The sequence below is a fragment of the Crocodylus siamensis genome, chromosome 1 (assembly GCF_052110815.1).
Source record: "Crocodylus siamensis isolate JL-2025a chromosome 1, ASM5211081v1, whole genome shotgun sequence".
Taxonomy (NCBI): Eukaryota; Metazoa; Chordata; order Crocodylia; family Crocodylidae; genus Crocodylus; species Crocodylus siamensis.
The window spans coordinates 208,575,013-208,588,719 of NC_143395.1; the positions used below are offsets into that span (position 1 = coordinate 208,575,013).

The window sequence follows — 13,707 nt, forward strand, 5'->3', positions numbered from 1 at the left end:
GGCAGGAAGTAGGCTAGTTTTACCAATCCAAGATGCCTGCCAAGGGCCCCATTGGTCACCATGCTGCTCATGGAAGAGCCTTTTGAGTGGGTAGTTGTGGATATTGTAGGGTGTAGTGCAGGGTTCCAATATATTTTGGTCCTGGTGGACTACACCACCCAGTATCTGGAGACAGTACCCATGAGAACAGTGAGTGTCAGAAAGGTGGTGGAAGAACTGCTGAAAATCTTCACCCATGGGGGGCTGCCCAGACATACACTGACAGATTATGGTAGCAATTCTATGGCCTGGGTATTAAAGGAAGTCTGAGCTACGTGGAAGATCCAACAGCTCCAAACATTGGTATACCACTCTCAAACAGACAGCTTGGCTGAGCGGTTCAACTGGACCTTCAAAAGTATGCCGAAGAAAGTTGCCAGACAAGATGCACAGCAGTGGAACAAACTACTGGAACCACTAATTTTTGCCTACTGAGAACCCCCAAAGCACCACCACGTTCTTGCCATTTGAGTTATTATATGACTGCCACTCCCACGGGATTTTAGACTTGATCAGGGAAGGTTGGGAGCAACGGGGAGTGTCAGCACAGAACCACATAGCCCATATGCTAGAAATGAGAGAAGCTATGAACCATGAGAGCACTGGCACAAAAACAATCTACAGATGGCCCAAGGTAGGCAAGCTCCTGGATACAACCAGCAAGTGCTTGACAGGCAGGTCAGTGAGGGTGATCAGATACTTGTGTTGCTCCCTGATGACACTTCTAAGTTTATGGCCAGGTGGCAAGGACTGTATGAGGGGATATAACAGACAGGCCTGGTAGACTATGTAGTGTGGCAACTGAGGAGACAGAAAACCCAGCAGATCTATCACATTAACCTCTTTAAAAAGTGGGTAGACTGGGAGGTCCTGTTTGTCACTGCCACCCCAGAGTCAGATGAGTTTGGTCCAGAGGTGATGGGGCAGGACCTGTGTGGGCCCATCTGGATGGGGACAGGTCTGATGCCAGCGCAATGGCAACAAGTGGCTCAGTTGGTAGAACAATTTGGGATGGTGTTCTCAGATACCTGGGGAAAACGCTGTGGGTGGAGCACTGGATAGAGACCCCACACAGGAAGACTGTATGGGAGAACTGGCAATGAATTCCCCAGAAGCTCCAGGAGGTCATGCACAAGGAAATAGCTTAGATGCTGGAGGAGGGGTAGTGAGGGAGTCCAGGAGTGCTGGCAAAAACCCATTGTCACATTCCCAAAAAAGGAAGCTGCCATGTTATTTTGCACTGATTTTAGAAAAGGCAACAGTATGGTTCACTTCAAAGCCTACCCTGTGTCCCAGGTAGAGGACATGCTGGAATGGATAGAGGGTACATGGTTTATTTCCACCATTGACATGGCCAGGGGGTATTGGCAAATGCCTCTGGAAGCAAACTCCCAGGAAAAGACTGCATTTGCCACCCCATGGGAGCTGTATGAATTTATTCAGATGCTGTTCAGCCTGCATGGGGGGGTGCAGCAGTGTTCCATCACCTAATGGATAAGGTGTTGGCACCACAACAAGGATACTCTGCTGCATATCTTGACAGTGTGTTGGTATACTCAGGGATCTGGGAAGAACACCTGCAACACCTGATGATGGTGTTAGAAGTTACATGTTAAAAGAAATGTGTACTGGAGCAAGAGGACACCCAATATTTAGGCTTCCAAATAGGGGGGAGCAAAATACAACTGATACTAGATAAGGTGAAAGACCTTCGAGATTATACCCATCGCAAATAAAGAAACAGATGCAGTTCTTTCTGGGGCCAGCTAACTATTACCACTGCCTAGTACCTTGGTTTTCTAACATAATGGCCCCATTGTCAGAACTAATCAGAGATTTAGCCCTGAAATGTGAGGGAGCGTTCCATTGAGTCAAACTCTGTACACACTCCATTTTGTACACCCTGGATGTTTCAAAAGCCTTCCTGGTACAAACAGATACATCAAATGTAGCCCCACGGCCAGTACTTTCTCAGCCAGGTGCTGACGGGGAACACTTGGTGGCATATATTAGCAGAAAGCTGCAAACCCGGGAGCAAGGGTATACCACCACGGAAAAGAAATGCTTGGCCCTAAAATGGGCCATCAATAACTCCCACTATTATTCAACGAAACGGAACTTTTCAGTTACAACAGATCATGCACCGCTTCAGTAGCTAAAAAGGGCCAAGTTAGATAACCCCCAGTTGTTATGGTGGAGTTTCGGGCTGCAGCGTTTTGGTTTTTCTGTAGAACATTGCCCAGTGAAAGGCGAGGAAGAAAAACCACCGGCCCTGCAGACACATGAGCCAAGAACCAAAGGTAAGGGATATGTAATGGGGTCAGACCCTGTTACTGTCGGCAGGAGTGCATCTGAGCCACCTCAAACCTGGGAGGGCTCCTCCTGCCCCACTCCAAGACAGACACAGCTGCATCATGGCTGCAATGGCCAGCTGGAAGCCAGCATGGTGAGCACAGCCCCAATAAACAGCCCAGGCTGCAGGAATGCCCCAGCTGCAGGCAATTCGGAGCTCAGCATCTAGGCAGGGCAGAAGGGTCCAACTCCATAACATAGGGAGATAAAAGCAGCCAGGAATAGCTGCTAAAATAGTCTCCCAGGGTGCCGAGGGAACAATGGCACTACCGGGGTGCATGCAGACAGTGTGGTCCCCAAATGGGGTTTACTTCACCCTGCTGAGGCTCTGGGGCTAGCCTGTGCACAGGTGAGGACAGATGAGGCACCAAAAAAGCAGCACAGAGGACACTATGAAGACCCCAGAGGACCAGCATGAAAATAAGTGTAGATCTTTTTCATAGTTAGTGGGGTCAGAAGGCACCTGAGCAGATCATCAAGTCCGACCCCCCTCCCATGGCAGGAAAAGAGTACTGGGGTCAAATGACCCCAGCAAGGTGTTCATCTAACCTCCTCTTAAAGACACCCAGGGTAGGAGCCAGTACCACTTTTCCCTTGGAAGTTGGTTCCAGATCCTAGCCAACCGGACAGTGAAGTAGCGCCTCCTGATGTCTAGTCTGAATCTACCCTCTGCCAGCTTGTGACCACTATTTCTAATCACTCCTGGCAGTGCTCAGGGGAACAGGGACTCCCCCAATACCTGCTGGTCCCCTCTGACTAGTTGTAACAGGCCACTAGATCCCCTCTCAGCCTCCTCTTGTGGAATCTGAATAGGTTCGGGTCCCGTAGCCTCTCCTTGTAGGGCCTGCCCTGCTGCCCCCTGATCATGCGAGTGGCCCTCCTCTGGACCCTCTCCGTGTTGTCCACATCCCTCTTGAAGTGTGGCACCCAGAACTGGACGCAGTACTCCAGCTGCGGCCTGACCAGTGCGCATAGAGGGGGAGTATCACCTCCTTGGACCTGCTTGAGATGCATCTGTGGATGCGTGATAAGGTGCGGTTGGCCTTCCTGACTGCATCCCCACACTGCCGGACCATGTTCATCTTGGCATCAATGATGACTCCAAGATCCTTTTCTGCCTCTGCACTGATGAGAAGGTTCGCAACCTGTAGGTATGGTGCCAGTTCTTCCTCCCCAGGTGCATCACCTTGCACTTGTCAGTGTCAAAACCCATCCTGTTCTCATCCGCCCACCCTTGTAACCTGTCTAGGTCAGACTGCAGCCTATTCCTCCCTTCTAGTGTTCCCACATCCCCGCACATCTTAGTGTCATCAGCAAATTTGAACAGGGTGCTTTTTACCCCCTCATCCAAGACACTGATGAAAATGTTGAACAGTGCGGGCCCGAGGACCGAGCCCTGCAGAACCCCACTGCCCACTTCCCTCCAAGTCGAAAATGACCCATCCACCACCACTCTGGGTGCAGCCCTCCAGCCAGTTGGTGACCCATTTGACTGTGTAGGTCTCAATGTCACAGTCCCCTAGTTTTTTTTTGTGAGAATGGGGTGAGAGAGTGTCAAAGGCCTTCCTCAAGTCCAGAAAACCTACATCCGCTGCTACCCCTGCGTCTAAGGTTTTGGTGACCTGGTCGTAGAAGGCCACCAGGTTGGTCTGACAGGACCTGCCTCTGATGAACCTGTGTTGGTTGCCCCTAAACATAATCTCCCCTGCTGGCCCCTCGTGGACATGTGCCAGAATAATTCTCTCACAAAGCTTACCCAGGATCGAGGTAAGACTAACTGGCCTATAGTTTCCTGGGTCCTCCTTCCTCCCTTTTTTGAAGATGGGAACCACATTGGCCCTTTTCCAGTCCTCTGGCACCACACCAGAGCACCATGAGTGCTCGTAAAGCCATGCCAGGGGTGCCGCAATGACCTCAGCCAATTCCCTCAGCACTCTAGGGTGGAGATCGTCAGGACCTGCTGATTTAAATATTTCCAGTCCCTCCAGAAGTTCCCTGACTAGATCCTCACTGATCCTTGGTCTAGGTGCGCCTCCCCTGGGGCCTGAGGGAGGCCCGGTGGGGGCGCTGATCCGGTCCCTGCTCAGGAAAATGGAGGCAAAGAAGTCATTAAATAAGTTAGCTCTGTCTTGTGTGACGATCAAATTTCCCAGTGTGTCTTGCAGGGGCCCCACGTTACCTGGTACCTTCTTTTTGCCCCCTATGTATTTAAAAAAGGACTTCTTGTTGTCCTTGATCTGGGAAGCTAGTCCCAGTCCCATTTCTGCCTTGGCCTTCCTGACTACCCCCCTGCATCCCTGAGCAACCGCAGTGTAGTCCTCCCTGGTGATGGCCCCTCCCTTCCATTGGGAGTACGCCTCCCTTTTAGCTAGAGACACTCCCAGATGCTTTCGGTGAGCCATGGGGGCTTTTGCACCCTCCTGCTCCCTTTGATCCGTGTTGGGATTACCTCCCTTTGGGCTTGGAGGATCGTCTCCTTAAGGAGTGACCACTCTTCTTGGACACCTGGCTCCCCCTCCAAGACCTCAGTGCTTCCCCGACTATTCTCCTTAGCTCATTAAAGTCTGCCCTCCTGAAATCTAGGGCTGCTGCCTTGCTGTAGGCCTTTGCCACCTTGCGCTGGATGGTGAATTCCAGCAGGCGATGATCACTGTCACCCAGGTGGTCGAGCACCCGCAGCCCCCTCACCAGGTCATCACCTGTGGCCAGCACCAGGTCCAACAATGCATCTCCCTTGGTGGGGCTGTGCACCTCCTGGGTTAGATGGAGGTCCTGCGCTCTGGCCAAGAACCTACGTGAGCGTTCAGACCTGGCTGACTGCTCTTCCCAGCAGATGTCTGGGAAGTTCAGGTCCCCCATGATGACCACATCCTTTGACCTAACTACCTCCATGAGCTGACTTAAGAATTCCTGGTCTAGCTCTTCCCCTTGGTTGGGAGGTCTGTAGTAGACCCCCACCGTTAAGTCTCTTTCCCCTCGACTGCCTTGTATTCTAACCCAGAGCACTTCCGTGTGCCCCTCCTCTGACTCTGTGCTACTTGGTGAGGGTGTATTCCTCCTTAATGTAGAGCGTCACACCCCTGCCTTTCCTCCCTGTCCTGTCCCTCCTGTACAGCCTATAGCCCTTGATATTCACCACCCAGTCATGCAGCAAATATCAAGTTTATTTATTATTTTTGCATTTTCTAGTTATAGATCCAGAGCTGAGAGCCCAGGGCTTGGGAAGAATCCCATAGCCGGGATGAGGGGAAAAGGAGGGAAGATGACAAGCCTCAGGCTGGCTTCTTGGGGAGGTCAGGGTCCTGGGCAATGGGTCCTTAGCCCTGAGAGCAGCTCCCTAGGGCTGCCAGAGAGTGCAGGTAGCTCCAGGCTGCTTATTCTCTCCCACCATAAATCAAATAGATGTCCCTCGCAATAAAATTGCACAAATTATTATTACCTGTTTTCACAGCCACAGGGAGCTGCTCCAGGGCTGGGGCCAGGGCCAGAATCTTATCTTAGTGACAGTGTAGACTGGAGCTGCAATCTGCTGCCCACACATCCTGGGCAGGAGTGTGCAGGCAGCAGATCATGGGTTGCAGCTCACCTTGGTTCTGGGTCATGTTGTAACTGCCACAAAATCCTGGCCCCATGCTACCTAGTAGGCTGATGAAGTGCAGTTCATAGGCCCAGCTCTGAAAAGTGGTTTGTACATTCAAATAAACACCTAACCTCATCACCAGAACTGAAGTCAACTTCCTACAGTTCAAAACACAAAACCTCCCAACTATCTCTATGCTCTTTCTAGGTCTCTCCCCACAGACACTGTCACTGAAAAGGCAGCCAGACAGAAATCCTTCTCACTGGCCACCTACACATGTCAGTCTCCCCCCAGCCCTCCTCCTCCCTCCTTCCTTCCCCCGTTCCCCCTCCCTCTTCTAACTTTCACTTTCAGCCTCCAAAACTTGTCCGAAGTGTCCAAAGCTTGTCTGAAGTGTCCAAAGCTTTTCTAAAGTGCTTCGGAAGCTCCGAACTGTTTCGGAAAGCCTGAATAAGCCAGCGCTTTGCTCCAGGCATGCTACTTAGGACACTGAAGCATCCGAAGAGGCCCCGGATCTGAAGTGCGGGTCCAAAGCCTCACACAGCCGTACTACACATGCTATTAAGGTGATGCAATAAACTCTGGTGCAGTTTGCACTGGAGTTAACTGCTCCTGGGTGTAGTGTCTACACATGCACCTGTGACCACAGCAATTAGAGCCAGGGTGCAGCAGACCTGGGCTGGCAGAGGGTACTGAGGGTCATCCCTGGCTCCAGGTGGCAGCATCAAGCAGTGGAGGGGCTGACAGGAGCCAAGGGTCTGGCCCCTAGCAGTGCCTGGCAGTCACTGTCCACATGAGCATTTGATCACAGTAATTATTCTGTCATAAGATAATACTGTTCTTGACAGTACTATCTTACAGCAAAGTTAACTTACTGTGCCCTAATACCGACATACATGTGGACAGTAATGTTCTGCTGCGGAGCTAATCAGTCATCTCTGCAATACGAGTACAATGCACATGTAGATGCACTAAGTCTGAATTAAGCTCAGCCTGCCCACTTCCATTCGCAGGGGCTCTACGCTGTTCAACACATGCAATCAAGTCAAGGCCAACTTCTCTCTGTTTTACAATGGTCACAGGCCTTTTTTCCATCACATTACCAGCAAATTTTCTCATTAAAAGTGTTTATCACCAAGAAAGACTCAAGAGTGGCAGCTGTAAAACAGATTCTTTCACATTCATACAAACAGTCTTCCCCAAAAAACAACATGATGCTCCCTGCCCAGTCCCCTTTCCAAAAAAAATAGTTGCTGGCAGCAAGCTGAACTTCAAACACTTAGGAGTCACTGGAAATTGAACTGTCACCAGGCTGACTGAAGCAAACTAAAATCTTCATTTGTAAAACACTGTCAACCATCATAAAAAAAAGAAAGCTCAGGGGAAGCATTTAACAAATCTAAAATTAGCCCTTGGTTCAACGCTGGGACTATGCCAGGTCAGAGAGTCAGAAAGTTCAATAAGACTTCACAAGAGAAACATGCCAAATGAAACAACAGATTACATTAAAATATTCCAGCAGCTGAATTCTAGCTCCACATGAACATACTAGTCACCATCCTAGACGTGTTCTGTAACATGAAGTAACACTGGGACTGCCCAACTCCCACATTCTGAATTAGACTCAGCATAACCAATCTTTAATAAAGAGATAATGTAGCAGGTTGCCACCTCAGGGCCTTTTTTATCAGGCTTTCCCCCCTTCCCCAAGCATCTCTCAGCCAGCCTCAGTAATATGTTGTCTTTAAACCTACTGGCCTCTGCTGCCTGGAGCACCTCTCAGCATGCTCCAGTAACATGCAGTCTTTCAGTAAAATAAAGCAAGTAAACAATTTTTTTTTCCAACAACAGGAATAGTTTGCCATCCTTCAGTATTTTAAAAGTATTCCCTCTTTCCAGCAGATCAATAGTTCTCAACTTTTTTAGATTCAAGGCACTCTTCAATAGACTCAAAGCCCCCCTCAGAAGATGCCAGCTCTTAGTTTTCACTCATTTTTCACTACATAAAAATAACAGAGCAATTCTTCTGTTGCAAAGAACTTAGAAAAACTACAGCCAGCCAGAAATGTTTTTGACACTACAGATTCCTTACTTTAAATCTCTAGGTTTATCAGTGAATCATGTTTGCACACCTAACAATGCTACCATTGTGTGGCACCCCACAGAATCCCTGAAACCAGCACACTGGTTGAGAATCACTGATCTTAAAAAAAAATCATAAAAAAGAATAAATATTTCCATCACACAGGAAATGTTGGTCTCACTGTATAAATACAGCTACAACAAACAAGATTTTACAACAAAAAAAATTAACGCTTGCACACATGTATGCCAGAGGACATGAAGATATAATGAAACCTTTTACCCATATTATCTTCATTGCAGAATCTGCAGGACACTAAGAACTGGAGACCCTATTAATTACCAACATCCTGAAATTTATATGGAATATTTTAAAACTGGATTACACAATGCAGATGACAGGTAGTAACAACCTTTTTTCAAGTAAATTAGAAAATCATGCAAGTAAAATCTCAAAAAAATGCCTAACTGCATTCTTTAATTTACATGTTTTATATTTATTTTCCATATTACAACAACACGCAAAGGCCTCCAGCAGTGATCAGGGCTCCACTGATCTATAAAAGAAGAACAAGGTAAAATGATCCCTGTCCTTCAAGAGATTCCACTCCAGGCCAGACAGAAAAAGGAAGAAGGCTGTGTTGGACAGAAGGCTAGTCTCCCTTTTTTAAGTTAAATTCTTCATTCAGACTGTAACATGGCACCCTCTACAACATGTGGAAGGGACAAGATTAAGCCTGTGACCCACTCCCAGCCAGCTGTTACATAATTAGAGCCAGTTAACTCAAAGTACAGAGATTAACCAAAGGCATGTAAACATGGAGCATTCATGTGCCATGTTCATCAGGAACAAACGAGTGCCAGAGTATTGCATACATATGTCTATGCATATTTATGAAACTTAAGAGAGCTTGCAATGCCTACTGCACACATTCCCAAAGAGCTGTCAAAATTCATCACTGCAATCTCCTTGCCACCCTAGCCCTTTGTATGGATCATTATGCTGACTCTTCAGACATCCTGGACTTTCTGTTTACAGTTCTACTCACTCCTAACTCAGAGCTGGAAATAAGAGATTCTCGTCAACTTTTTATTGCCTTCAGCAAGACACATACCTCCCCTGTTTCTCATTTCCTCTATGATAAAGAAAGGTAATATTTACTTATCTCACAGAACAGATGAAAGGACTCGTGTTAGCGAAGAATTTTAAAAATCAAGTGTTATTATGGTAATGATCATTGACTATTATTGCTGACAGTGCAACTGCAACTTTCTCCATTCATTCAATTTATGAATGTATGTACTAAGAGGCAGAAAAAGTAGTTAGGACTACTACTACTAATAGTACATAGTTAGGACTACTACCACTTTCTATTCTGGATGTTTGCCTATGGCTGAACATTTTAGAAAATTTTGCTGTTTCTGAAAATATGTTATTGTCCTAAGAATTATTACAGTCATTTCATGAAAAAGTTCCAGCACCTCTGTATTTTGAAACAAGAACATGAAATTTGGCAAAACAGTCATCCTCTCATCAGGGTCATGCCTTTTTCCATCCCTGTAAGAATTACGCCAAAAAACAGAGGCACAGCTAGTTATTTTGGTGCCCCGACAGAGGGGGATGAGAGGCACCAGGCCAGGGGGAAGCTGTTTTCAGCCCTGGCTTTACACTGTGGATGTGTAAGCATGTGGTTGTAGACTGAGAATGCACAATTCAGCAATGCACTGGCTGGGTCTGCATGCAACAATACGTGTGCATACCTGATCATAATTCCTGGAAAAATTATGCAGGCAGAGAAGCAGCCTTTTCATATTTTAAGCCCATGAGCTGATTATTTAGGGCACATGCCCAGGAAGCCAAGGACCTGGGGCCCAGGCCTCTCTAAATTCAGAGGAAGTCTGACCCTGTGTCTCTCTGACTGCTGAGCACAGCACTCTAACCAGGAGACAACATATCAGCCATTATGCCAAGCCCTCTGTACCTTCAGCGGCTGAGCCACTATACCTTACATTTGAAAGTCATTGGATAAAATGGACAGAACGAACTGACTTATCTGTCCTACCTTGAGCAACAGTCCTGACTAGAACACAAGGGCTATACTCAGTCAAGGCAGCAATCATCTCTTTGAGCCACACACCCTCCAGCTTACTTACTTTCCCCTTGCTACACATATTCCCTTCTCTTGACTGCCCATGGAGCCAGCTTCAAAAGAATGGTTAAACAGAGGTCTGGAGGATAATGACTAACCTGTGCCATGGTGGCTAGGGCATTGTGCTAAAAAGTCAGAGGTGTAGGGGCAGGCCCCCACTGAGGGAAGGCGACTAGAACCCAATGCTTAGATTTATCCCACCTACTGGGCATCGTACTGGGCTTAGGAGCCTAAGTGTGATTCTATTCCACTTTGTTCAAATCCCTGAAAATCCATTAATGTCAGCTACATTTTCATAATTTGGACACAGGTATGTGTCCAGAATGGTTGTGCATAAGCAGCTACATGCATGCCCAGCCAGTGCATAGCTTACTGAGCATAGTCTAAGCACATACCATTGTGTGTCCATGCTGCAGAGAGGAAATACAATCACCATCTGAGTTAACTGCCAAAAATGCTACTTACATGGCTAAAATTCTTGCAGGTGGCATCTTACACTGGGCCAGCTGTAGGTCAGGGAAGGGTACTGTGATACCCAAAAGCTTGCACTGGCACTGGTGCCCAGCAGCACATGGCTCCAGCCAGCACTGCACATTGCACCATGGGGCATAGCCCCTGCTGGTCCGTCTCTATCACTGGTAGTCCCCACCACACATGCACAGCCCCATACTCATATGGCATGGGAGGGAAGCTCCACACATTGGAGCCAACTGCCTTCCCACAGTAGGGTATGGGAAAGGTTGCCAGCACAAGCACATGATGCTTCCTTCCCGTGCTGTGCGAGTGTGGGGGCTGAGCCCCTCGCTATGATGAGCAGCACTGGCCAGAGCCATGCACTGCCAGGCACAAGCACCCTTGCCTGCTGCTGCACCATGGGAGGAATGTGAGGGGGTCCCCATACACACCCACTCTCCCTCACACCCCACAAACACCACATACCCACACCCTGCCCCCAGAACTCCCCACATGTACACACTCCCAACATACCATATGCCCCCCATGTGGCAGAAGGCGACCTCTGTTTCTCCCCAAAAACTCTGCTCTGTGACAATTTGGTTAGTATGGGCCCTGCAGAGGGTACACACATTACCCTATCTCTTTAGGTAACCTGAGTTGGATACGTTCCTGAGGGAAGGGGGAAACCGGCTCCCTCTGCCTACGTGACTGGCATCACATACCTGGGTGAGGGGCTTGGGCTCCCTGGTGAGCTAGAGACTGCCAGTCTGCCCAGCAACTAGTGATACATTTCAAATTGGTTGGCTGACAGCCAACAGGTCCTGGCCTCCATTGGATCATGTAAATGAGGTCATAAGGGATATACAAGTTAAGAACTGCCCAGGAGGAAGAGGCAGCAGCCATGAGGAAAACTCAGAGAGAGGAGCTGGACCATCTGAAACTTGTTCTCTCTCTCAAAACTCATGATCAAGGAACTGCCTGCCTCCAGAGGGAATTTCCACCTGCCTCTGGATGATACTCATGAGTAAGCTACCTGAGATCTAACTCGATATATAGCTTGCAGTTTCTCAGATGGATGACCAAAGGCTACTCCAACTACCCTGTTTCCTCTATGGGATTTCTCTGATGCTACTCAACTCTGTACCCTAGTCCAACCCTACCCCTTGTAACCAATAAAGTTCTCCTTTGTACCTAGCATGGAAGACTTACTGGGAATGGGTCTAGATTATGCCTTGGGGTCCCCTTGGTTAGGCTGACTAAGGGAGACCACTACTTGTGCTTCCTACTGAGGGAAGCATCCCAAGTTCTTGAATTGAGTCAGGTACCTTCAAGGGCTAATAGGCCTGCGTTTCCCAGGGAGCGCAGAGCCAGAATCAAGCCCATCCCTGGGTGGTGGCAGTACTACCCCCAGGCACCGGGTGCGCTCCAGGAAGTGGGTCAGCCAGACGTGAGGTGCCCCCAGAGAGGCACTCGGAGCCTGGAAGGTGCTCAGGTGCTGTGAGGTGGGTTGCTCAATGCAGGAGTACCCCCTACTGGCCCGCCACACCCCACACACACCACCTACCACACACACACATAAACACCCCCAACACCCCATCATACACACACCCTCTCACACCATATACAAGACTAAGAATTTATTTTGAGTTATTACGCAATCACCTCTATATACACTATGCAAACACAAATCATGACAAAAATATTTTTTGTAATAAAATTAAAATATGTTATAGTAGGTGTTTGACTTTTAGTGTGATTTGGTTTTTTTCTGGTTCTAAGATAGTAACCCCCTCCCCCCCCGGGAGTATTTCCAGGGGGCAAGGGGAGGGACTTCTGGTGGCAAAGGTCAGGAGTTAGGAGGTGGAATGTCTGGTTCCAAGATGGCAACCAGGGATGGGGGAAATGTCAAGGGGCAGGGCTATCCATGTGGCCCTTGGAAGCTCACCAAACCTCGTTAAGCAACCCTCCACCAGAAATAATTGCTCATCCCTGTTCTACAGGGACAGAGAAGAAGGAGATCCACCTGAAAAATTCAGTCAGAACTACTCACCACTTTCCAGCGGTCCTTGACCACATAGTTGGCCGGCAGAATGTCGACCTGTTCCCCTCCCCCACTCATGTTTGGTTCGTCCTTAACGGCTGCTGCTAGGCACTGCATTTGCCAACCAGAAAGTATTTTAGTAGCTCCCAATTTAAATGAGCCATTTATCTGGGGAAAAATAGGAAAAAAGGAAAGAATTAGTGCAGGTCATTGCAAGTGGATCATACTAGTGAAACTACATCTCAACAGTCTTGTTCAGAATCAACTAGAAGCAGCATCTTTCAAAACAAGGCAATTCACCTCAGAGTCATGATAGCCCACTTTACACAAAACCCTAAGCTTCCTCCATGCACAAACCTGACAGAAGCAACCATGCCTGAGTCAGTAACACAAAGTAAGGGATGATAAATTAATGGCTATACCATGCAGAATCTCAGTGCTCTTTGGTCTAACAGCCAGCAACTCAAAGATGGACCAATGCCAAATTCTTGCAGACAGCCTGAATATCATGGGGACAACAATAATGCAAGAGTCATAACCGTACCAGGCGAAAAGATCTTGCTTTAACAGAATAGCTGATTCAGCTTCAACTGACCCCATCTATCACACAAAATACAAAGGTGTTTGTATATCTCTTAACTACTTTTTAGATGTTTTGTTTGCTTCTCTCTCTTCCTCTCTTTAATGGTCTGGCTTAAGAGCAGAGATTAGTGGAAGAAAACTAACCAAAAGGAGTGAATTTTAAAAGTAACGATAGCTTGAAACTATTTTGAACTTTCAAAACTAGTCTGGACAAAATACCAGGGGGAATAAAATTGCATGAACAAAGGAATGTTTTCAAGCCATTTTTTCCAGATTACTAGTGGTATAGTGCTTGTAACTCCTGACCTTTGCCACCAGAAGTCCCTCCCCTTGCCCCCACAAGTACACTTTTCAGAAAGGGGTTTTGCCACCTTGGAACCAGAAAAATACCAAATTATATTCTAAAAAGTGAACATCTACAACAC

General features: G+C 47.8%; 1 protein-coding gene across 1 annotated transcript in view; it reads right to left on the minus strand.

The window, feature by feature from the left end:
• The window catches only part of TTBK1 (tau tubulin kinase 1), a 366,739-nt gene that overhangs the window by 290,709 nt on the left and 62,323 nt on the right, over positions 1-13,707 (minus strand). Inside the window, exon 3 of the mRNA XM_090053924.1 lies at positions 12,710-12,868. Coding sequence (XP_089910050.1) covers positions 12,710-12,817 — 108 coding nt within the window. The 5' untranslated portion in view covers positions 12,818-12,868. The remainder of the gene's footprint in view (positions 1-12,709; positions 12,869-13,707) is intronic.